At 47.7% G+C, this 24,105-nt stretch overlaps 1 protein-coding gene across 2 annotated transcripts; it reads left to right on the top strand.

The window, feature by feature from the left end:
* Positions 1-20,736: 20,736 nt before the first annotated feature.
* LOC130111449 (C-C motif chemokine 22-like) lies at positions 20,737-22,295 on the top strand. 2 transcript variants are annotated; one of them, XM_056278645.1, is made up of 3 exons: positions 20,737-20,878; positions 20,979-21,105; positions 21,888-22,295. In XM_056278645.1, exons 1-3 carry the CDS (start codon positions 20,821-20,823, stop codon positions 22,024-22,026), a joined length of 324 nt encoding a protein of 107 aa, XP_056134620.1. In that variant the 5' UTR covers positions 20,737-20,820; the 3' UTR covers positions 22,027-22,295. The 2 variants fall into 2 exon arrangements, with proteins under 2 accessions (XP_056134620.1, XP_056134619.1); XM_056278644.1 differs by having other exon boundaries at positions 20,976-21,105; positions 21,888-22,280.
* Positions 22,296-24,105: the final 1,810 nt, after the last annotated feature.

Below are 24,105 nucleotides of genomic sequence, written 5' to 3'. Positions count from 1 at the left end.
TTACCTATGGGTCTTCGTCTTTTATGGGCCCTGAGTCTGCAATAAAGTTTTGGATTGAATTGAATTGGAAAATGTAATACGTCACCAGTTGCAGCGTCTCTCCGCGCGCGAGCGAGAGTAGGCCGCTGCGACACTCGCAGGCGTCTTCCGGGTTTACTCGTTCACGTTGGCCTGGACACTTTAGGGCAGGATGACCAGCCGGGTTACTGAAACGGAGGAATACAAGCACACGGCTCGTCGCCAGGTTCAGCTTAACCGGAAGTGAAGAGGTTTCTTTATTCGCGCTCCTGCGCGTAGATAACGACCACTCACGTGAGACGTCACAGCGCCACCACTGGCCAGGAGGTAGTACCAATTACATCACTGCATGAGCGCACATGAACACAAATCAAATCAGCTCTTTGTCATAGTGTCCTATACTAGACTTTATCACATTAGTATAGCTGTAAAATAATAACGAGGCAAGAGACGAGCACCGTACGTTTTCAACTCCTTTCTTTTTTATCTCACTTCTTCATCACCCTCAGCACCGTACTACTCAGCAACAATCATTAGGCTACTGCGCCCTCTTGTGGCGTGGTGGTATTGCAATGCATGAACAATGAATGAACCGACTACACAACACATAGGCCTTATGTAAACTACTAATAGAACACGTTAGCCCCTAGCTAACGGGTCTGACCCTTTAGCCGAGCGGTTAGTGATGTCGCCTCGTGGTGCAGTACACCCCGTCTCGAATCCCGCACCGGGCAAGAAAATAACCGGTTACACTAATTTACAAGGGTCACACTACACAATAGTAACAATAACACAGGTCAACACCATTTTTCTTGCAAGGGGTTTTTCAACGGATTCTAGCTAACTTTTGGGTGGCATTATTTTTTGCCTATCACGTCAGGTTTTTGAACTATGAAAAATCCTTATTTTTGAGAAAACAGCAATTTTACACTCGGAAGTTAAAAAAACACTGCTGCATTAGAAGATCGATAGATGCAAAAATGATCACAACGAATAAATAAACACTCAGCCTAGCACGAAATGACTTAGGAGATGAATAGGGGTCATTTTTATCCCCACCAAGATTGCCAGACTAGATGGTCAACTTTTGTAAAATCCTGAATAAGGAGCGTACAGATAGCACGAAAACTTGACGTGATAGAGCAAATCTGAGCTCAGATTTGGATTCAGCAGCCCCAAAATTAGCCAAAAACAGTTGCCCAAGTCCATGCAAGAATTTTTTTTTGTAGACCAGTGTAATGATAACAATAAAATAAAATAAACTTTTTTTGGTGGATCTCACGTTCATCGATCTTGAGAGCTGAAAGCCTCCTCCAGTCCATGATGACGTGCTGCCAGTTGTTTAACGCGCGGTTCATAGCCACATTTATCCATAAGAGCACTGCACGTGCAATGGAAGGAGTCAGTTTGGAGGCTGTCAAGCAGCAGGATCGGCTCTTCTGATATTTGACCGATGGAAAATGAGGAAATAAGTTCAGTAAAAATGTATATTATCAACCTTCTATTAATATTTGCTAAATTTCATATTCATTGTACCAAATTTGCACGCCAGCGTCCAAACATTAGTGTATCCAAAGCACTTCTTTCATCCTATTTAGGATCTTTAAAAGCATGTATGAATCCTAAAGCCAGCAAAACCAGAAGACTATGTGAAGAATATAATTTAACTTAAATCCTGTATCTCGAGATTTTTTATTTGTCTTTTTTTATGGATATGTAAATTTTAATTCTGAAATAATTTATATTTTTGTAACTACTTTTTGTCCTATTGTGATGTAATATTTTCTTGTTTATATGTTTTGTTCAATAAAGAAAAAAAAGAGTGCCATATTAAACGGTAAATACTAAATATATATATATATATTTGGCCGACGAACCAGAGCCCTAGGAAGAGGGAGTTGCGTCAACGAGGGGGGCAGAACGCGAGAGGGTCACGTGGTTCATGTAGCCGCCGAATTCGGCTCTTAAGCACGACGTCACGACGCACGACGCGACGTCACGTGTGGGCGGAGTTATACTTCCGGTGCCTTGGGGAATCTCACTGCATTATTTTCCACTCAAAACAATATGTCTGAACCCGTAAATATATTTACATTAACGTCTTTTTTTAAAGATGAACCTCTCAGGGTGAAAAAGGGTCTCAATGCTTTCAATTCAGATAGAGTTGTGAACGTAAATGTTTCAGGGGGCATTATAAAAGGCAAGGTACAGGCTTCCATGAAACAGAAAGTTTATCAGGTTGAGGTGAGTGAGCTAACAGGGTTAGCTAGCGTTAGCTTGGTAATGTTGGGTATTCTGGCTTCTGATGTTATATCCCACGTTTACTGGCGATTCATAAGCCTTGGATAAAGACTGCCAGTGCTTTATTTTGTCGGTAGATAATTGTTTTCCGACGTTTGACTTGTTAAAATAACTCTGACGTTCTTGGATCCAAGGCTAGCTTTTTATGTGTCTAGCTCTATGATCGTACATACTGTAACGCTGTAAAGGTTTAATGAATTTAAAATATACATATTAGGAATTAATGAAATATAGACTTACATGTAAGATCACAGCCATTTTAGGGCTACCATGTGTGCTACGATCTGTTTCTTATTAACGTTATAGGCCACGTTGGATACAGGTCAGCTGGGCACCAGGAAATCTCTGGGCACCTTGATGTAACATGTTCTATTTTGTCCAAAATGTTTGGAAACATGTAATATTAGAAGAATGGTCTTAACCACATGAACCCCAGCATTCATTTAGTCATCCTCAGACGAGTTTGCCAAGGGTTTTAATTAAATTTAATTAATCAAATGAATCAAATTTAAACCTTTGTGCGTATTTAAGGACTGTGGGGCACAACTCCTCACAGCTCTTGAACCATTCTTAGTCTGTTCCCTCGTAGACCAGTTTGCCATGTGTGACCCTACAGTAGCGCAAGGCTACAGACAACATAGCTCTCGGGATTCATGGGGTCACTCAAACCTCTCCACCACGTTAATGTGATGGTTCGAGGAGAGCATAACATAATAACATAAAACACAAGACACTTAGTTAGAGCCCTGAAGGACTCTGTCCAACCATATGGGTTGGATAAGTGGTTAAGTAATGTAAAGTATACATGATGTGAACATGCACGGTACATCATTATCATTTAAATATGCAAATTTGCATATTTAAATGTTGTATTCATCATATGGTGATCCTCTTCTTTACGTTGACAGTAGTTTTTGCACTATGCATTTTGTTACCAATGTTGATGTTTTGCACTTTATACATTTTACAGTGACATTAGTTTTTGCACTATGCATTTTGTTACAAATGTGTTTTGATTAAAAAAATCAAGCAGTGTTCTTAAGTCAGTATTACTTTATTAAAAGTATAAATACATGAATCTGATTCTGCTTACATTTATTCAAGTCATTTCATGCTATTTCCCGAAGAATTGGTGTTTGTAGGTTGGTAAGACACACGCACACTTTCAGTATTTTGTTTATGTTTTTAGTGAACTGATATGGGATATTGTCCAAAATGTTGAACAATTTCAACCTCTGAATGGAGCGCTCCACATGGATCCTAGCACTGGATATGAGTTTGTTTTTCTTAACTTCTTCTTGTGTGAACTGTCCATTAACAAGGAAAGACGGGATGTTGAGTGAAACCCCTTCTGGCAAGATGTCCCGGATTGTGAAGCCTTTATCTGCCATCACCATGTCTCCTGGGCGTAGATGATTGAGAACTCCAGAATCTAATGTAATAGCCTTGTCTGAGGCACTTCCACCATAATAGTCACTGACAAATGTTATCACTCCATTAGGAGCCGCACCTATTAAGGCTTTGTGTGTGGTCCGTTTTTTGTACTGGCTCCATAAATGATTCTGTTTGTCAAGCCTCTCTGTCCTGGAGACTGCTAACTCTGTGCAATCGAGCACAATCCTACAGTTAGGAAACGGACGGAAACACTCTGGCAACGATGCCTGGTTCTTCTCTATGGAGGGGATGTTGTTCTCAAGCATACCAACATATAAAATGTCATACAGGGCACTGACAATGGTGATAAAAATGTTGGTAACTGTGGCTGTACTGCAATTAAACCTGGCTGCAAGGTCTTCATGACCAGAATTAAGTTTGAGCTTCATCAAAGTCAGTAGCAACTGATCGACTAGTGGCATAGACTGAACTGTCCAATTCGAATGATATTGTAGCTCAAACTTAGATAAGAGTGCTTCCAAAACCAGGACGGTAGCAACATCTGGTAAGCCAGTGAAATATTTTACTTTGACACGATTGGAAGATATTTGGCTGAAGGAAAAGGTCTGTTTTTGTTTCTCCAATTCTCTTTTCAATTTTTCATTCTCTCTTCTCAACATGTCAACCTCTATCTCTAGCAGCGCAACACTGTTAAAAGGGTTGTCTGAAGTACCAGGGGTGTCTGCGGTTGGGTTGTCTGAAGTACTAGGGGTGTCTGCGGTTGGGTTGTCTGAAGTACCAGGGGTGTCTGCGGTTGGGTTGTCTGAAGTATTAGGGGTGTCTGCGGTTGGGTTGTCTGAAGTACTAGGGGTGTCTGCGGTTGGGTTGTCTGAAGTACTAGGGGTGTCTGCGGTTGGGTTGTCTGAAGTACTAGGGGTCTCTGCGGTTGGGTTGTCTGAAGTACTAGGGGGCTCTGCGGTTGCAATGTCTGAATTTTGTAATTCAAGTTCATTTGTCCCTTCTTCACCACTGGGAGGGAGTGGTACTGTTTTTCTCTTCTTGTGTGGAAGGCTGAGGTGGCCTGGGAAAGTCTTCCCCTCGTTCCAAGCAAAACGTGATGGGCCAGCAGCTTTGCCATTTGGAAAATGCCAACTGCACACCCTTGAGCAGGGGCTTGGTGTAAAGCCATCACGCCTGTAAAAAAAAAAAAGAATGAGAGATTTAGAAATGATTGGCAATGAAAACTTGAAGCTGTATTGTAACTTATCGTCTGCCCTGGATTTGAACAATTAAAGTGGCATTCTTTAACTTTTTTCGATAAAAAATAAAGTTGATTTTGGTCAAGATTTACCACTATCTTTCACTGAAGGAGGTAACACTGTACTAATTCAGCCTATTTCCCATTCATGAAATCTTCAGCATCTGCTACAATGCCCATTTTTGTGTCTGTGTCTGGTTAGACACAGTCACAAACATGGGCATTGTAACAGATGGTGAAGGATTTGTGAATGGGAAATAGGCTAAATCAGTCCTCTGTTACCTCCTTCAGTGAAAGATAGTGGTAAATTGTGACCAAAATCAACTTTATTTTTTATCAAAAAAAGTTAAAGAATGCCACTTTAACCATCAATTCTTTAAAACACAATTTCTATTGTGTTAACATACTCTACTGTAAAGATTGTATAATGATATTATACAAACAGTCTACCATACAGATTGGGCAAGTTATATTGTATTCACATACTATACAATACAGATTTTTTTGGGGGGGGGGGCAAATATTATAGCCTTTTCATAGCCTTTTCATAAAGGAAAGGTTACATAGTAAGGCTTTAGAATTAGATGTCAGTCTCCCTACAGAAACATTATTTTTTGTAGATATGAAGTTTCATTGTTTGATTTATATGGGAAAAGTTAGAAGTGAAACTACTGTAACAAAACAGGCAGAAACAGCACATTCACCTGGACTATCTAACGTACTGTACCCCTGCTTATTCATGCATTTACTCCAAGTCTCTTTAATGATAATCCCCTTGAGATGCATCATCTCGTTTTAGATAATCATGGGCTAACAATGCATAGAATAATGCAGTTTTCCGAGTGTGTAGCTGACATAATGCTTGCTTACAGTAACTGTATGTCTTCACAGACAGGGTTGTAGTAGTAACAACATAAGTGGCTAACCGATGCTTGTTTACCCTCCACTAAACTCTGATTAAAGCCTTATTGAGCAGAAAAACATATGGAAAAGCACATATATTGATCCTCGCTTGTTGAATTAGCTAAAAATCTAAATACCTGTCTAGTATGTAACGTGGATTTCGGTAACAAGAGGGTAGCTACCGGTAGTAGCTAGTCTGCAGTGCAGGGTAGCTAGTCTGCACTTAGCACAAAAGTCGGCGCCAAACTTCGATTTTCAATGCATTTCTTCAATAGCAACTTACCGTATTAACTGCAGCCACCTCTTCTTATCTTTGTCTTTCGGAGGAAAGCGATAGAAAGACAGTTTGGTCTCGGTTTTACTCTCTGATCGATTTAAACAAAGGGGGACACAGCAGTGAGGCATATTGTCAACAAGTCAATGGAGCCGGAAGCAAATTCGCGCGCGCGCGCCTACGCAACAGGGACGTGCCTACGTCATAGCTTAAGACGCGAATAGTTCTAAACGAAGCTGTTGTGTAGTCGGTTCATTCATTGTTCATGCATTGCAATACCACCACGCCACCAGAGGGCGCAGTAGCCTAATGATTGTTGCTGAGTGTAGTACGGTGCTGAGGGTGATGAAGAAGTGAGATAAAAAGAAAGGAGTTGAAAACGTACGGTGCTCGACTCTTGCCTCGTTATGATTCTACAGCTACACTAATGTGATAAAGTCTAGTATAGGACAAATTGGCGACGAGAAATGGCGACTGCAGCTGTGCCCTTACCTGCTGTCTTTCTGCCGTGTGCCGGACGACCTACAATTCCGTTCGACATGTGTGTTACGGGTCTAGATAGATCGATGCCATCGGCTATCCACTAGTTTACCTTAGATACACATGACCCGCGCTCAGGAACATGTTACATCACTTCGATTATACTTGGCTGCACTGAGCAACTCGTGTGTGTGTCATTCTTTATAAGATAGTATTGTATTTTTAAATCACTTCAGGACACAGCGCTGTCGCTCGACACAACCTCTCCGTGGCATTCTTTATTTAGACTGACACAGCATCAAAGGCAGACCCGATCACACAACCCAGAGCCCGTAGGCATCACCAATCGATCCCAGCACAATAGAACAGCACCACTGTCGATGTGTGCAGACATAACATCCCCCCCCCCCCCCCCTGGCAGGATTTCAAACACGAAAGGTTGACACAAAGTCCTCTAGGTGGCCAGGGCGTAAACGTGTGCGAACAGGTCGCGGGGCGGCCTGAGGCTGGGCAGGCCGAGGTGGGGAGGGAGATGGCAGGGGAAGCTGAGGCCCAGGGATGTCTGGGGCCCGTGTAGGAGCTGCATGAAGTCCCGGGGCGTCTCGCCATGCTGAGGGAATGGCTATGGTTGTGTCACCGGCTGTGTGTGGCGGAGCTGACACCTTCCGTAGACGACTGGAGTGCCACCGAGTGCCATCGCTGAGGAGGTAAGTGGCTGGGCCCAGCTGATGGGTGACTTGGAGAGGAGAGGACCAGTATGAAGCCATTTTATTGTCCCTGTGGGGCCTGCGGACCCTGACCCAGTCTGACACATTGATGTCTGGCACCCTGGTTCGTTTTGACTGGTCAAACCGTTGCTTCATCCGCGTCTGCTGACGAGTGACTGAGGCTCTGACCCCAGAGGGAGGTGCCTGAGGTGTGGAGGGGCGGAGCCTGTCAAGGGGCATGCACAGTTCCCGGCCTAGCATGAGAGAGGCTGGGGAGACGCCTGTGGTCGAGTGCTGTGTGGCCCGATAGTGCAGCAGAGTGTGACGGATGGCCTGCGTGAAAGAGCACCCTTGGGCCATGTGTGCTCTGAGGCCGTTCTTCAGTGACTGGTGAAAACGTTCAACGCCGCCATTGGCCTGTGGGTGGTAGTACGCAGTGCGTATATGACGGATGCCCTTGCTTTCGAGATAAGCAGTGAACTCAGCAGAGACCAGCTGAGGGCCGTTGTCAGTGGTGATGGTCTTTGGGAGGCCCCAGCGAGAGAAAAGAGAGTCCAGGAAGTCGATGATGATCTGTGAGGTCACAGTGCCGGAAGTGGTGAGTTCAGGCCATTTTGAGTGTAGATCGTAGGCGACCACCATGAAGCGTTGGTGGTGGGGAACTCCATGGATCTCACCACAAATGTCCAACTGCAGGTGTTCCCAGGGCTGAGAGGGCCAGGCGAGAGGTTGCAGGGGTGGGGGAGCCTGGTGGCCAGTCTTGCCACTCACAAGGCAGGCAGAACAGTCCTTCACCAGAGCCTCAATATCTCTGTCTATCCCCGGCCACCACACCAGGTCTTGGCAGCGCTGTTTCAGTTTCACAATGCCCAGGTGGCCTTCATGCGCCGTATTCAAAACACGTGCACGGAGAGCAGCTGGGACCACTGTGCAAAACCCACGTGCCACGCAGGTGTCGTTCCAGCAGGAGAGCTCCTGTCTGACTCGGGCGAATGCAACCAGCTCCTCTGGGACCTTGTGAGGCCAGCCGTTCTGGATGTAGGTGCGGAACTGGGAGAGGACAGGGTCCTGTTCGGAGGCTGCCCTCAGCTCCTGCAGAGAGACAGTGGCCTGGAGGGGTGTGTGTAGCATTTGGACAATGTCCTTTTCCACACAGTCAGTGTCCGTCTGTGGAGCTGGGGTGGAGACAGAGCGAGACAGCAGGTCGGCGACAACATTGTCTCTGCCTGGGGTGAACTGCAGGCTGAAGTTGTACTGGCGGAGGCGGTCAGACCAACGGTGCAGCCTCAGGGGTTTGTGGCCTGTCCCAGATGTGGACAGCAGCGCTGTCAGGGCCTGGTGATCTGTCCTGAGGGTGAAGGAGCGGCCATAGAGGTAGAGGTGCCACCTTTCACAAGCCCAGATACAGGCTAACGCCTCACGCTCACCCACGGAGTACCGCTGCTCGGTCAGGTTGAGGGCACGGGAGGCAAAGGCAATGGGCTTCTCCACACCGTTCTGGGTTTGAGACAGCACAGCCCCTATCGCTGTGGCTGATGCGTCACAGGTCACAAAGGTGGAGCTGGAGATGTCGAAGTGAGCCAACACTGGTGGTGAAGTCAGTTGAGTCTTGAGATCACGCACAGCGTCACTGCATGCCTTTGACCACACCCATGGCTCGTCCTTACGCAGCAGCTGGCGCAGGGGGGCTGTGGTCGCAGAGTACTGGGGAAGAAACCTCAGGTAGTAACTTGTCATACCCAGGAAGGAGGCGACCTGGGCGGCCGAGCTGGGCTCAGGGATGGCCTGAATGGCGTCCACGTTGGATTGTAGTGGAGTTACACCGCTCGCTGACAGCCGGAACCCCACGAACTCGATGGCTGGCACAGAGAGGACACATTTCTCAGCATTGAGAGTTAGCTTGTGCTTGGACAGGGCTGCGGAGACCATGTTGAGGCGCTTGTCGTGGATTTCACTGGTGGGCCCGTGTACCACTATATCGTCCAGATAAATGGCCACGCCCAGTATGCCAGCCAGCACGGAGACCATGATTTTCTGGAAGCAGCTAGGGGCGGAGCTGAGACCGAAAGGCATCCTGGTGTAGCGAAACACTCCTGCATGTGTCACAAAGGCTGTGAGGTTTCGGCTGCTGGGGTGGAGGGGCACCTGTAAGTACCCCTGTCTGAGGTCGAGCTTGGAGAACACCTCAGAGCCATAGAACTGAGCAGTGAGTTCTTCTGAGGTGGGCAGTGGATACTTATCAGGGACCACTGCCTTATTTACTGCACATAGATCGACGCAGACACGCAGGCCCCCCGACTTCTTCTTAGCCACCACGAGGTTTGAGACCCAAGGTGACGCGTCCACCGGTTCAATGATACCAGCTTCCAGCAGTTGTTGCAGCTCGGCGGAGACCCCATCACGGAGAGCCAACGGGATGCGGCGCAGTGGTTGGATGACAGATTTCACAGCAGGGTTGAGGAGAGGTTGATGGGCGAAGGCGGAGAGGCAGCCCAGCCCCATAAACAGCGATGGCCACTTCTGCTGCCAAGGTGTGGTAACAGTCAGGATTGCTGCCCCCCTTGTGTCTAAGAGGGAGAACCCCAGAGCGGAGAACAGGTCCAGGCCCATCAGGTTGGCCCCACGGCGTGCCACATGAAAAACTGCATTGGGCACCAGCTTGGTTCCATAGGGGACAGTCACTTGGAGAGAGCCAACCAGATCGATTTTGGAGTCACCATACCCACAGAGGACAGCTGAGGGTGCGGACAGTGGCAGTGAACCGAAAAATTGACTGTAGGTATCAACATTCAGGAGAGACACACTTGCACCGATGTCCAACAGCAGGGGGATGCACACATCATTAATGTTGACTGTGCATGATTTGAATGACACTGGCCCAGAGCTCACCTTGTGAATGACGGCGGTTGAAGACTGGGGGGTGTGGCCCTCTGACCCAGCCGGGGAAGATCGACAGACGTTGGCAAAGTGATTGTGCTTACCACAGCTACGGCATGTCTGGCCACGGGCAGGGCAGTTCTGAGCCCTTGAAACATGAGACCGAGACCCACAGTTACCACAGGACTGTTGAGGGCGGGGCCGAGAATGCCGTCGTTGCAGTTGCAAGACGTCCCCGGTGGAGTCGGCGCCCGCCTCGCTCTGGTTGGGTTGCGTCCCGAGGGGCAGCCGTGAGTAAGGGGAGGAGTCGTGGGCAGCTTGACTGGAGGTAGCCACTTGCTGTGTATTTAGCATAGCAGCATACTCAGCTGCTCCCTCAACCTGTAGTGCGATGGTAATTGCTCTGGACAGCAGCAGATCGTCTTTTTCCAGCAGGAGAGTCTCACGCACCTTTGCGTTGTTGGTGTGTTCGATAAGCTGGTCGCGAACCATCTCGTCCTGAAGTGCGCCAAACTTGCATGAGCTAGCTAGCCCTCGCAAATTAGCTACATACTGCCGCACAGACTCACCAGGCAGTTGGTGTTGCTGACGGAATATAAATCGCCGAAGGAGGGCACTCTGTGGAGCAGCGAAATGGGTGCTCATAAGTCCCACAGCTTCGTCAAAGCTTATGACGTTCCTCAGAGTCCCGAGCACACGATGACCCTCTGCTCCCAAGCAGTGTAGCAACAGAGCCGTCTTCCTAGCCTGGCTCACGTCGTCGAGCCCTGAGGCGATGATGTAATTTTCAAAACTATGTAGCCAGCGAGTCCATGGTACCGGAGGCTCGCCAGGTAATGCCAGGAAGGGGGCAGGTGGTGGGAGAGAGATATCAGCCATCCTCGTCGCCAATATTGTATTTTTAAATCACGTCAGGACACAGCGCTGTCGCTCGACACAACCTCTCCGTGGCATTCTTTATTTAGACTGACACAGCATCAAAGGCAGACCCGATCACACAACCCAGAGCCCGTAGGCATCACCAATTGATCCCAGCACAATAGAACAGCACCAGATCAAATGCAGCACTGTCGATGTGTGCAGACATAACAGATAGCCTACTAAAACATGGTGCCAGAAGTCGGAGAACTTATTTCTTATTTTACTAGCTCGCATGTTTAAGTTTGTAGGCCTGAGTAGGTCACATGTCGGAGGATTCCGATTCAGAGCAAAGTACTTCTGCTGAAGACGTTGTCACAGAGGAGCTAACGCTAGCATAACCGGCGCCGATAGCATCACATACAATAGCAGCTAACGTGAATATTCCACCACCGTCCCCGATGAGCTTCACAGGCGATTGGAGTGTCAATTGGGACATTTTTCGGGCCGAATATGAAGACTACGTCCTCGTCACGGGCATACTTGGCAAGGACAAGAAAATACAAGCGGCTACTCTAAGGAGTGTGATGGGAAGTGAATGCAGGCATATTTACCGCCACAATCTGAACCTCTCAGAAGATGATCAAGGGGATCCTGACGCCATACTGAGAGAGTTGGGGAAATACTTCAAGCCAGCAAAAAACACAATATACGAGAGGTACATTTTCAGGAGTTGCAAGCAGGAGGAAGGAGAATCGTTTGATACCTTTGTGACGAGACTGAGAGAGAGGGCAGCAACCTGTGAGTATGGATAGTTGAAAGATGAAATGATCCGTGATAAGATAGTCCTGGGAGTTGCAAGCGAGGCCGTTAGGCGCAGGCTGTTGAGAGAGAAGGATTTGAACATGGTCACAGCTATTGACATGTGTCGCGCAGCAGAGCAAACTGACATCCGTATGAGAGCAATGGAGTTTGCAACAACACCGCAGCCGGAGGCAGTGCATGCCGTTGCTAGGCAACCCAGACAAAACCAATGGAAACAGAGCAATCCACCCAGAACAGCAGGAGATGCAGGCAATTGCAAATATTGTGGCAGCTAGCATTCAAGGGGCAGAGAGCATTGCCCGGCCTTCGGGAAACAATGTAGGTCATGTGGGACACTTAATCACTTTTCTAAAGGGTGCTTAAAGAGCAAAAAGGGGCATGCTGAGGGCAAGGTAAACTGTGTGGAATACACAGAAGAACCCCCAGAGCATAGTAATGATGCAGATGATCTGTACATGTTTGAGTCAATCGGCGCAGTGCACACCAAAGGAAAGAAGTGGTTTGTGACTCTGAAACTCCACGACAAGCCACAACAATGTCAGCTGGACTCTGGAGCCACCTGCAATGTAATGGGCTTTCAAGACAAGAAAAGGCTGGCCCCAAACACACCTCTCCGCCCGAGTGACACCAGACTGAAGCTGTATTCGGGGGAAACACTGAGCTCTATGGGCACCTTTGAGACTGACTGTACTGTGAGAGGCCAAACACACAAGCTCTCATTCGAAATAGTGAGGACCAGCCAACATCCTCTTCTGTCAGGCTCCACCTGTGAACGCTTAGGGCTCATGCATTTCACAATTCCAGAGGATGTGCTCAAAATGGAACACACACAACCAGGAGCCCTAACTAAAGAACAGCTTATCAACAGATACAGTGACGTGTTCAACTCCCCTGGAATCCGTGCCTGGGGAGGTCCATTTTGACCTTGATCCTAGTGTTGCTGCAGTACAGAGTGCCCCTCGCAATGTCCCAATCGCAATGAAAGCAGCAGTCAAAGCCCAGCTGGACAAGTACGAGGCTGACGGCCACCTTGTGCCTGTCACAGATCCTACAGATTGGATCAGCAACATGGTGATTGTTAAAAAACCGGAGAAGCTGAGAATATGCATTGACCCTAAACCATTGAACAAAGCCCTAAAGCGCTCTCACTACATCATGCCTACCTTGGAGGACATTTTGTATAAATTGCCCAAGGCCAGAGTCTTCACGTTAGTGGACGCTCGGGATGCATTCCTGCAATGCAAACTGGACTATGAGAGTAGCCTCATGACCACGTTCTGGACCCCCTGGGGGAGGAAGCGGTGGCTCAAGTTACCATTTGGAGTATCGGTGGCGCCCGAGGTATATCAGCGCAAGCAGCACGAGCTCCTCGCCGGTCTGAAGGGCGTTGAGCCCATTGCAGACGATATCCTGGTCGTCGGCTGCGGCGACACAGACAAGGAGGCTGGGGACGACCACGACGTCAAGCTTGCGGCGTTGATGGAACGCTGCCGCGAGGTCAAGCTTCGCCTCGGCCTGAAGAAGTTGCAGTTCAAGGTGGCTGAGGTGTAGTTTCATGGCCACATTCTCTCATCTGCTGGACTGAAGCCCGATCCAGAGAAGGTGAGAGCCATTATTGACATGCCGAACCCAACAGATGCCAAGGGCGTGCAGCGTCTCATTGGCTTCGCTAACTATTTAGCCAAGTTCATGCCTCATTTATCTACTGTCTGCGAGCCGTTGCGACGTCTGTTGGACAAGGACACACCCTGGCACTGGCTGCCTAAGCACGAGGCGGCGGTTCATGAGCTTAAGGCGCTGGCGACAGCCATGCCCGTCCTGCGCTACTATGATGTAACTAAGCCAATCGCAATCCAGAGCGACGCCAGCCAGAGCGGTCTCGGATGTTGTCTCATGCAGGAAGGTCAGCCCATCGCATTTGCCTCGAGGGCTCTTACCCCCACCGAAAAAAACTATGCACAAATTGAGAAGGAGTGTCTCAGTATCGTCTTCGCCTGCCAGAGGTTTCACCATTACCTAAAAGGCCGCGACCCAATCACAGCAGAGACGGACCATAAGCCTCTGATCTCTATTTTCAGCAAGCCACTTCTCAATGCGCCCAAGAGACTCCAGAGCATGCTCATGACTCTGCAGAACTACGACCTGAGGGTCATCTACAAACCAGGCCCAGAGATGTTCATAAGCGACACGCTCAGCAGAGCTACGGCTGTATGCTCCGGCAGAGGGACTGCATATCAGCGACACGCTATCTGCTCTCTGCAACAAGAGCAGGAAGACATACAGCACGTGAACCAGGCAGAGTACCTGAATGTGACTAACCAGCGGCTGGAACAGATCAGACGACACACCGACAGAGATGAATGCTTACAGGCACTGAAGAACACTGTTCTCGTGGGCTCGCCAGATGTAAAGGAGGAAGCGCCCCTCATCGCTAGGGAGTACTGGCCCTTCAGGGATGAAATCAGTGTGCAGAACGGAGTTCTGTTCCAGGGGCAAAAAGTCATCATCCCAAAGTCACTCCGCCCAGAAATGTTGACGCGCATACATTCAAGTCACATAGGGGGTGATGCATGCTACCGACACGCTCAAGAGACATTGTACTGGCCCAACATGCAGTCAGAGATAAAGGACTTTGTAAGCAGCTGCTCGACCTGCAATGTGTACGCCCACAATCAGCAAAAGGAGACCATGCTCTCTCACGAAGTACCAACCAGGCCATGGTAGGTCTTGAGCATGGACCTATTCAGCTTCAGACAGAAAGACTATCTCCTAATAGTCGACCACTATTCCGATTTTTGGGAGATTGAGCTTCTACCCGACATGTCTGCAGAGACAGTCATCAAGCGATGTAAGGCACAGTTCGCCCGACATGGTCAGCCAGAGAAGGTTATTACAGACAACGGCCCTCAGTTCACAGCTCAGTTCACACGGTTCGCTTCTGAGTGGGAATTTGAGCACGTGACCTCCTCTCCCAGACACCCGAAAGCGAATGGCAAGGCCGAGTCGGCCGTGAAGATTGTAAAAAATCTTCTGCGTAAGGCCGCGCATGATGGTGAAGACCCCTGGAAAGCCGTGCTTCACTGGAGGAATACACCTACGGAAAACATGGGCAGCAGCCCAGCACAACGCCTCATGTCCCGCCGGTTGAAGACGTCCATCCCGGCGGCAAGCAAGCTCCTGGAACCAGCTGTTGTCGTGGGCGTCACTGAAAAGCTGCGCCAAAGGAAGCAACTCGCCAAATCCTTCTATGACAGATCTGCCCGTGAATTGCCGGTACTTGAAATTGGGGAAGTCGCACGGATGAAGCCCCTGCCAGGTGATAACACTGGCCGCTGGAGAGTCGGAACTTGTCTCCGCAGGGTTGCGCCGAGATCTTATCTTGTGGACATTGATGGCTCCCTGTACCGTCGTAACAGGATCGATCTCAGAGTGGCTGAGCCAGCTGCACGAGCCGCGCACGATCCTGTTGAACCCGCTGCGGCACACACACCGGACGGGGATCCAGCTACAGAAACTGTCATTGAGACCCCTCAGGCTGTGTTCGAGCCGAGCACCATCAGGTCCATGCCCAAGGCGCCATCTACTCCTGTTGGCGCTCCGCGTTCGGATGGACACACTTACACAAGGGTTGGACGGCTGTCTAAACCTCCACTGAAACTCACTATGTAATCTGAATAATGTTGATGGTTGCTATGTGGGAGAGAGGGGGAAAAGAGGAGAAATGTTATCATACGCTACTGTGGTTATTACACTGGTATGGGATATGAAGAGATTTACTGCTGTTGCACTGTTATTGGTTGTTCGTATATGAAAGTAATTTTATTTTGCACTAACTTCATGTGTATGTGTTTATACTTGGAAAAGGAGGATGTTACGGGTCTAGATAGATCGATGCCATCGGCTATCCACTAGTTTACCTTAGATACACATGACCCGCGCTCAGGAACATGTTACATCACTTCGATTATACTTGGCTGCACTGAGCAACTCGTGTGTGTGTCATTCTTTATAAGATAGCCTACTGAAACAATGTGGGCTAGGATGTTCGAGAACTATCTGCTAGCCATTGATGCGGATGGTGATGACTGGCCAGACACGAGGTTACGTGCACTTCTTTTACATGGTCTGGGTACAGAGGGCCAGCGTGTGTTTTATACACTTGCAAATGCAGGTAGGACTTACAAAGAAGCAATGATGGCACTGCGTGCACACTTCAACCCAGCCATAAATGTTGTGGTGGAACGTCATAAGTTCAGACAGAGAATACAGAGACCGCAGGAGTCCATTACAGAGTACGTTGCCGCGCTGCGCGAGCTTGCCACAACATGTGGGTTTGACAACAATAGAGACGAAATGATACGTGACCAGATCATCGAGCATATCCATTGTGCAAAGATACGCGAGAGACTGCTAGGACAAGCAGATGCAAATTTGACACTTGAAAGAACACTCCAGATTGCATGCCAGGCGGAAGCTGCCATCGGGTATGCGCGCACGCTAGGTTCAGTGTCCCAGGTTCCCGTGCAAGCTGTAACGGCGAAGCCTAAACGTCCATTCAAAAATAAAGGGAAATACAACCGCTCTGCAGAGCCTGCAAACGCCACTCCAAGACAGGACAGATGCTGTTTTAGGTGTGGGTCGTCTACTCATCTTGCAAATGCTCCAGACTGCCCTGCCCTGAAAATGACTTGTCGGAAATGCAATAAAGTAGGTCATTTTGCCAAAGTTTGTAAATCTTCTGAAAGGTCAGGTGAAAAGTCTACCAAAAAAGTAGGTGAAGTTGTTGTGCAAGTGCTGGGAATTAACGCAACCCAACCAGCTCAGAAAATATCATGTGAAGTGACTATTGTAGTGAACCTGCGGCGGGAGGGGATTGACATGGGATGTGGCTCTTTGATGAGTTGATTGCTTGCAGCCGCGCAGCTGGAATGGAGGAGAATGATTTTTAGCATCAGTGACATGGACCTAGGGAGAACTCACCTTACCACACACAGCATTGATACTGGTGATGCAAAGCCCATTAAGATGGTTCCCCGTAGAGTTCCCCTGCATCTCCAGCAGGAAGTTGCAGATCACATGAAACAGATGCAAGAAAACGGGATCATACGGCCTTCATGTAGCCCATGGGCCGCACCAATTGTGCCAGTGTGGATGAAGGGAGGCAAATTGAGATTCTGTGTAGATTATAGAAAACTTAATGATGTCACTACATAAGACGCATACCCCCTCCCCAGGATTGATGACGCCCTGGATAGCTTAGCTAATGCCACCTTGTTTTCTACCCTTGACCTTGCCGGTGGTTACTGGCAGGTCGAGGTTGATCCAAAGGACAGGCCCAAAACAGCTTTTGCAACCAGACAGGGACTCTTTGTGTTTAATGTTCTGAGCTTTGGTTTGTGTAATGCCCCCAGTACCTTCCAAAGGCTCATGGACCTGGTGTTGGCAGATCTACAATGGACCACATGTTTGGTCTATTTAGACGATATTATTGTCTTTGGCCGTACATTTCCAGAACATCTCAGCCGTTTGGACGAGGTGTTGTCCAGGTTGTGTGCAGCTAACTTAAAAGTCAAGCCATCTAAATGTGATCTTTTTTCCACTCAAGTAAAATATCTGGGTCATATTATTTCAGCAGAGGGAATTAGGGCAGACCCTGCCAAGGTTGAAAGTGTGCGTGGGTGGCCGGTACCAAAAAAACAGACTGAGGTTAAAAGCTTTGTTGGGCTAGCCTCCTATTATAGGCGGTTTGTAAAGGGGTTTGCAGACATAGCCCGTCCCTTGCACAGATTGACAGAGAAGGGGAGGAGATTCAAGTGGGGAGATGATTGTCAGCAGGCCTTTATGCAGTTGAAGTCCAGTCTGATTACAGCCCCAGTGTTGGCATACCCCGACCCCCAAAAGAGATTTATTCTGGATACTGATGCCAGTGATGTGGGAGTTGGCGCAGTATTGTCCCAGGAGGAGGGGGGTGCCGAGCGTGTCGTGGCCTATGCCAGCAGGGCTCTAACTAAGGAGGAACGTAGGTATGCCACCACAAAAAAAGCTATTGGCCATGGTAAAATTTACCAAGTTCTTTAAACATTTTTTGTTGGGGAAGCAGTTTGTTTTGCGTACTGACCATGGCTCTTTAAGGTGGTTGCATAACTTTCGGGATTTAGAGGGGCAGCTAGCTCGGTGGGTGGAGCAATTGGCAAATTTCAATTACGAAATAGTGCACCGCCCTGGAAAACAGCATGCTAACGCAGATGCTTTGTCCCGGTTGCTGGCCTTTGTTGAAGGGGCCGGTACTCAGTCCTCACCCCCTGACCTCCCGAATACACAGTCTGTACCTTATGTATCAGTGCATGCAGTGACAGCCCAGGGACAGGGGTCTTCTAGAGCAGATCTGGGAGATGAATTGGCTCAAGCTCAGCGAGATGATGAAGAGATTAGTCAATTACTTCAACTTCTGCTGACTTCTGCTTCAACTCTGGAATGTGTCATCTCCAGAAGTTCTCTGATGACTCCTACATCGTGGGCTGCACTGGTCAGGACAATGAGGTGGGGTACAGAGGTGTAGTAGAGACCTTCATCAGATGGTCGGAGGAGAACCACCTCCAGCTCAATATTGACAAGACCAAGGAGCTAGAGGTGGACTTTTGCCGGAAGAGGAGCCCCAATGAGAATTCAGGGGGACCAGGGGGAGAGAGTGGATACCTTCAAGTTCTTGAGTGTGCACTTGAACTGGTCGGCCAACATTGAGGCCACTTACAGCAAAGGGCAGATTAGGCTGTTCTTCCTACACTTCTTTGCTATTGGTTGAGGCTGTGGTTTCACCAAAGTTCACCAGAGGTAAACTCCGTGTGAAGTGAAGACGCACATTTCTTTTGCCATCAGAAGCGAATGTTTTATTCGCCCCTTCACCAGCACAGAATGGACGTGAACAGGAGGCAAACGTTCGTCAATGTTAATTCCGCGCATGTGAGACCGTAGCCTTAATGTGGGCTACTGGAGAGCATAATGTAAGCATAAATTCACAGCAGCTAGCTAATGTTAGCTGGCACACATTTAAATAGCTAAGTACATGTTTATGATGTTAGCCAGACCATTGTTACCGTGTAAGCTGTAGCTCCTTCACATCCACTTTAAACACTCACCACCAGAAACCGGAATGGATCTTTTTTAGATTAATATAACTACAATATAAGCGCCCGTCTCAAATAACGGCCTGTCTCTAATTAAGGCCGGTTGCGCTACGCTGTTCAAACAGATACACGCCCAGGCTATTATTGGATTTTGATCATTTTATGGGTATGATCAATGCAACATTAGCTAGCAAGTTAGCTAGCAAACTAGCTAAAATATGGATCTGGCTGGGGATTAGTTAATTCACTTGAGGTGGTAAACACAGTCAGGTTATGTTTTTAAACCTTTTATTCTGTTGATGGGTAGACTTAATCTTTCTTTGAACAAAATTACTTAGATGGCATCCGTCACAGGACTAGCCTATGGTCCTAGCAGTCACCAGTCACACCAGCCACTAGACTCACTCACTGAAGATGCAACTCTGAGATGCTACAGAGAAGGAATCTGGGAAACGTAGTCAAATAGCATGCAAAGGTATCAAGATGAAGTAAAGCGTTGACTTCATCCCCCAAATTCCCACTTAGTTTTACTATATGCAACGGTTCAGACCACTGAGCCGCATACATCGAGGGGACATAAAGAAAACCTTCAAAAAAGTGTTGTTTATGAGTGAATTGTTTCAAAAGTGGAGTCAGCTTCTATTAAATAAATATGTTCAATTGCATAATTTCTTTAGAAGTAATTTATTGGGGGACAACTTCATGTTTCCAGAAGTTGGAGGGGACATGTCTGTTAAGATTGTTACTGCTGATTCTTCCCACAGGATAACCCATTGTAGTACCTTGTGTTGAGCGTGGATTGTCACTCACAAATGCCAAAATTCCTCATTGTTGGAAAAATATAACAGAAGAAAATCAGAATCAGAACACTTTATTCAGCCCCGAGGGGAAATTGGGTAAAATCAGCATACATCGAAAATCCATCCATTATCCAAACTGCTTGTCCTGCTCTTAGGGTCGCAGGGATGCGGGAGCCTATCCCGGCAGGCATTGGGAGGCAGGCGGGGAGACACCCTGGACAGGCCGCCAGGCCATCACGGGGTCCATCGAAAATATCTTTCCCTTTTTCGGAATTTCCTTTCTACATCCCTTCCTTTTTCTGTACAGCACTAAATACATTTTGCACCTAATTTCTGTATCTTCTGGCAGAGTTGTGCTGCCATGGAGCGCGTCCACGGGTGGCGGATGGGGTAATGCTCCCTCAAATTTGGGGGACAGCTGTGAAATAAGGAGGCTTACCTGACGAATAAGCAGTCGCGGACCAACAGCAGCGGTTGCTACTAGGGCACAGTGGGCCATTGGGTGGCACCGGTGGCCCTATAAAAAGCTACAAAGGCCCCATAACGGCACTGTGACAAGGCGTTTGAAGGTCGCCTTTAAATAGAGCTGGTCTACACCGGGCAGCAGCAGTGTAGCACCTGTAGTTGGCAGACGAGCCAAACTGTCTGGCCAACGGTAGCTTCAGGACAACAGGAGACATGCTGGAAACTCTAGTATCTGGTCTCCTGTACTGCAGGCAGAAGGCAGTGTAAACCACTGTCTATTTTATTACCCAAACCCAAAAATGATTAAGCATTTTTTTTTTGTTGGGCGGCCAACATCAGAGCTGACGATGCCAAAAGAAGAGGAGGAAGAAAAATTACTGTTAGAGTTTTTCCTAAGAAAGGAACGTCTGAGAAAAGTGTGGGTGGGTGGGTGTGAAGACATCATAGGCTCAACTCCATTTAAAGGAGAGTCCAGAGCCAGGGTCCGACACGGATCAGACCAGATCTACACTGAAGGTCCAAGTCTGAAACAGAAGCTTTTCTCTCTCCTGGAGTCATGAAGATGATGCTGGTTCCAATCCTGCTGCTCTGCTGCGTCTGCCTCCCAACTCAAGGTCAGTGGTGCTCTGTCTGCTTTCACACGCTTAAAGTACACCTCTTATCTTGGTGATGTCAAAAGTGTTGTTGACAAAATATGTGTTAATGTATTAGCAGGTTCATGGGGAACCATAAATGTCTCCGAAAAAGGCTGCTGTCAAAGTTTCAGATCAACACCAATTCCCTGGGCCCTTGTGAAGGATGTGACACCGACGCCGAATGACTGCCCTCACACTGCTTTGGTGTAAGTCTGTTTGCCGTCACAAAGCTGACTCGGCAGTAGCATGGTAGTCGCTTTTCTTTGAGACAGTTGTGTAATTCGTTGAATCTGTTTCCTTGCGTTGAAATTAGTCAATCAAAACTTTATTTTTAGAGCACATTTTACAAATCAAAATGCAATGCCATAGGCAGGTTTATTGTTATGGCACATTTCATACACAAAGGCAAATCAGAGTGCTTTACGTAAAGGCATAAAAGAATAGGATAAAAAGAAATAAAGATAAAAACGTGATAAGATAAAGAAACGTAAAACATAAATAAAAAAACTAAAAACGTAAGTAGAATAAAAAGGGTCTAAGTGTGGGGGTCAAAGCCCAAAGTGAGAAGTTGTGTCACCATGAGGTTGAAGGGCTAAACATAAATCAAAGTGCACAGACTGAAAAGTAGGCAATGACACCAGAAGAAAAGAGAAGATCATAAGATAAATGGAGTGGGATAAAGATCATATAAGAAGAGATGAGAGTAAATGGATAGTAAAATAGAGTTATGAAAATATTAAAGAATGAGGGCACGACACGACCTGTCATTGATCCATAGCAAATCAGCAGCCATTAAGAAAGAGATGGTTGGTCGTCCAAAGTAAATTCTAAAGATGTGTTTTGTCTAAAGCTTGAAAGTTGCTGTTGCTTCACATGTTGGGACCTTAGAACGCCGCTCGTCTTATTATAACAGAAGAAGTTTGTCTGTGGATCTGCATGAGGACTCTTATCAGAAACATATCAAATGTGTATTGTGTACTTGTTACAGGGTAAGAACTGCGGCCAGAGATTTTTGTGTCGACCCCAAGCTGCGGTGGGTGAAAAGACTGATGAGGAAATTCCCCACAACAACAACAACGACCACCTCTAGAGTCTTCCTGCGGAGGCGGAAAACCGTCAAAGTCTAACTGCTGAGGACGTTGTGTCAAAAACTGAGGGGGTATGTGGGCACAATGACCGCAGTTTATCCTCGCATTAGCCTGAATATACATGTTGTATGCACAAGCAAACACTCTGTCACGCAAGTTTGGCATGCGTTCAGTTAGTGTGAAGATGTGTCTGTTCAGAGCATGTTGTACAACACTCTATACTGCACACCTGTGGTCAAACTACATATTGTACACCACTCTATACTGCACACCTGTGGTCAAACTACATATTGTACACCACTCTATACTGCACACCTGTGGTCAAACTACATATTGTACACCACTTGATACTGCACACCTGTGGTCAAACTACATATTGCACACCACTCTATACTGCACACCTGTGGTCAAACTACATATTGTACACCACTTTATACTGCACACCTGTGGTCAAACTACATATTGTACACCACTTTATACTGCACACCTGTGGTCAAACTACAAAAAAGCAAGCTTACAGCGGCTTCAAGTAGCTTATAATGCTGCTATGAGAATACTACTAAAACAGATCTAGATGGTGTAGTGCAAGTTAAATGTTTGTGGCTGAAGAAGTCACTACTTTTCAGGCTCTTCTAAGAACTCTCATGTATAAATTTATCTGCCGGCTCGATGACTCTGATAATGTAATCATCACGAGTTTAACTAATATAAGATTCAGTGCCACACGCTACCAATCCCGGCAGTGGGACCACTGGTGTAGCTGCCTTCTTGTAAGACCCCAACTTGTTCCATTTATGTTATTTTATTGTGTTTACTCTGTGTATTGTCTAGGGGTTTTGTCTTTTTTGGGGGGGGGGTGTTGAGGGGGGGATTTCCCCCTTTTTTCTCCTCAACTGTATCCGTCCAATTACCCCATTCACAGTGGTGACTGGCCAGTACAGGGCCTTCAAATATCAAGAGATGAAAATCTACTTAAACATGTTAAACACAATTAAGTTGTATAATGCAAATAATGATGAAATAAAAGTGTTTTCAGTCTGTGATCGCCTGTCAGCAGCATTAGATACTGGTTCCAAATGGTGTTTGGTTGATTTCTGTCTGAATACATATACTTCCTGGGTGAGGGGCGCCGGCCAAATGATACCTTATGAAAGCCCTCGAACTTGTGGCGAGCAGGTGACCTGAGGCTGCTGTCTGATTGGTTTCTTCAGGTTTTCCAGGGGGCGCAGTTCTGTGCTGCCCCAGACACTCCCACTTTCATTGGCAGCGAATTGGTATTGTTTTCATGTTGTCTGATCTAATGTGATTGGACAATTCTCGTGGCTGTCAATCATGTTCACACCCACCACAACGCCTCGTCTCGACTGTCAATCATCCACCGTCTGCGAACCCTGATAAAATCTATAGGCTACATTGTCCTTCTTAATAACCGTGACCGTGTGGACATTAAAGCAGCTGTCAGGTGGGCTGCACTAAAGCAAATTGCGCCCCCACCCCAACATTTTTTAGCACCAGCCGCCACTGCTTCCAAGCCGCCCTGGTTGCTGCTCCGCCCCCTCTGCCGATCCGGGGGAGGGCTGTAGACAACCACATGTCTCCTCCGATACATGTGGAGTCCCCAGCCGCTTCTTTTCACCTGAGGGTGAGGAGTTTCACCAGGGGGGCGTAGCACGTGGGAGGATCACGCTATCCCCACCCCTCCCCAGTTCCCCCTCTCCCCTGAACAGGCGCTCCGACCGACCAGGACGCAGGCTTCCCACCCGCCAATCATGTTTGTAGGGACGCCCGACCAAGCCGGAGGGCAACGCGGGGATTCGAACCGGAGATCCCCGGGTTGGCAGGCAACGGAATAGACAGCTACGCTACCCGGGCGCCCCGGGGTTTTTCTTTTTACCTATGGGTCTTCGTCCTTTATGGGCCCCGAGTCTGCAATAAAGTTTTCGATTGAATTGAATTGGACAATGTAATACGTCACCAGTTGTAGCGTCTCTCCGCGCGCGAGCGGGAGTAGGCCGCTGCGACACTCGCAGGCGTCTTCCGGGTTTACACGTTCACGTTGGCCTGGTCACTTTCGGGCAGGATGACCAGCCGGGTTACTGAAACGGAGGAATACAAGCA

The sequence above is a fragment of the Lampris incognitus genome, chromosome 4 (genome assembly GCF_029633865.1).
Source record: "Lampris incognitus isolate fLamInc1 chromosome 4, fLamInc1.hap2, whole genome shotgun sequence".
Classification (NCBI taxonomy): Eukaryota; Metazoa; Chordata; class Actinopteri; order Lampriformes; family Lampridae; genus Lampris; species Lampris incognitus.
Note: the sequence above shows the minus strand (reverse complement) of the source record. Positions and strands in the feature narration are given on the sequence as shown.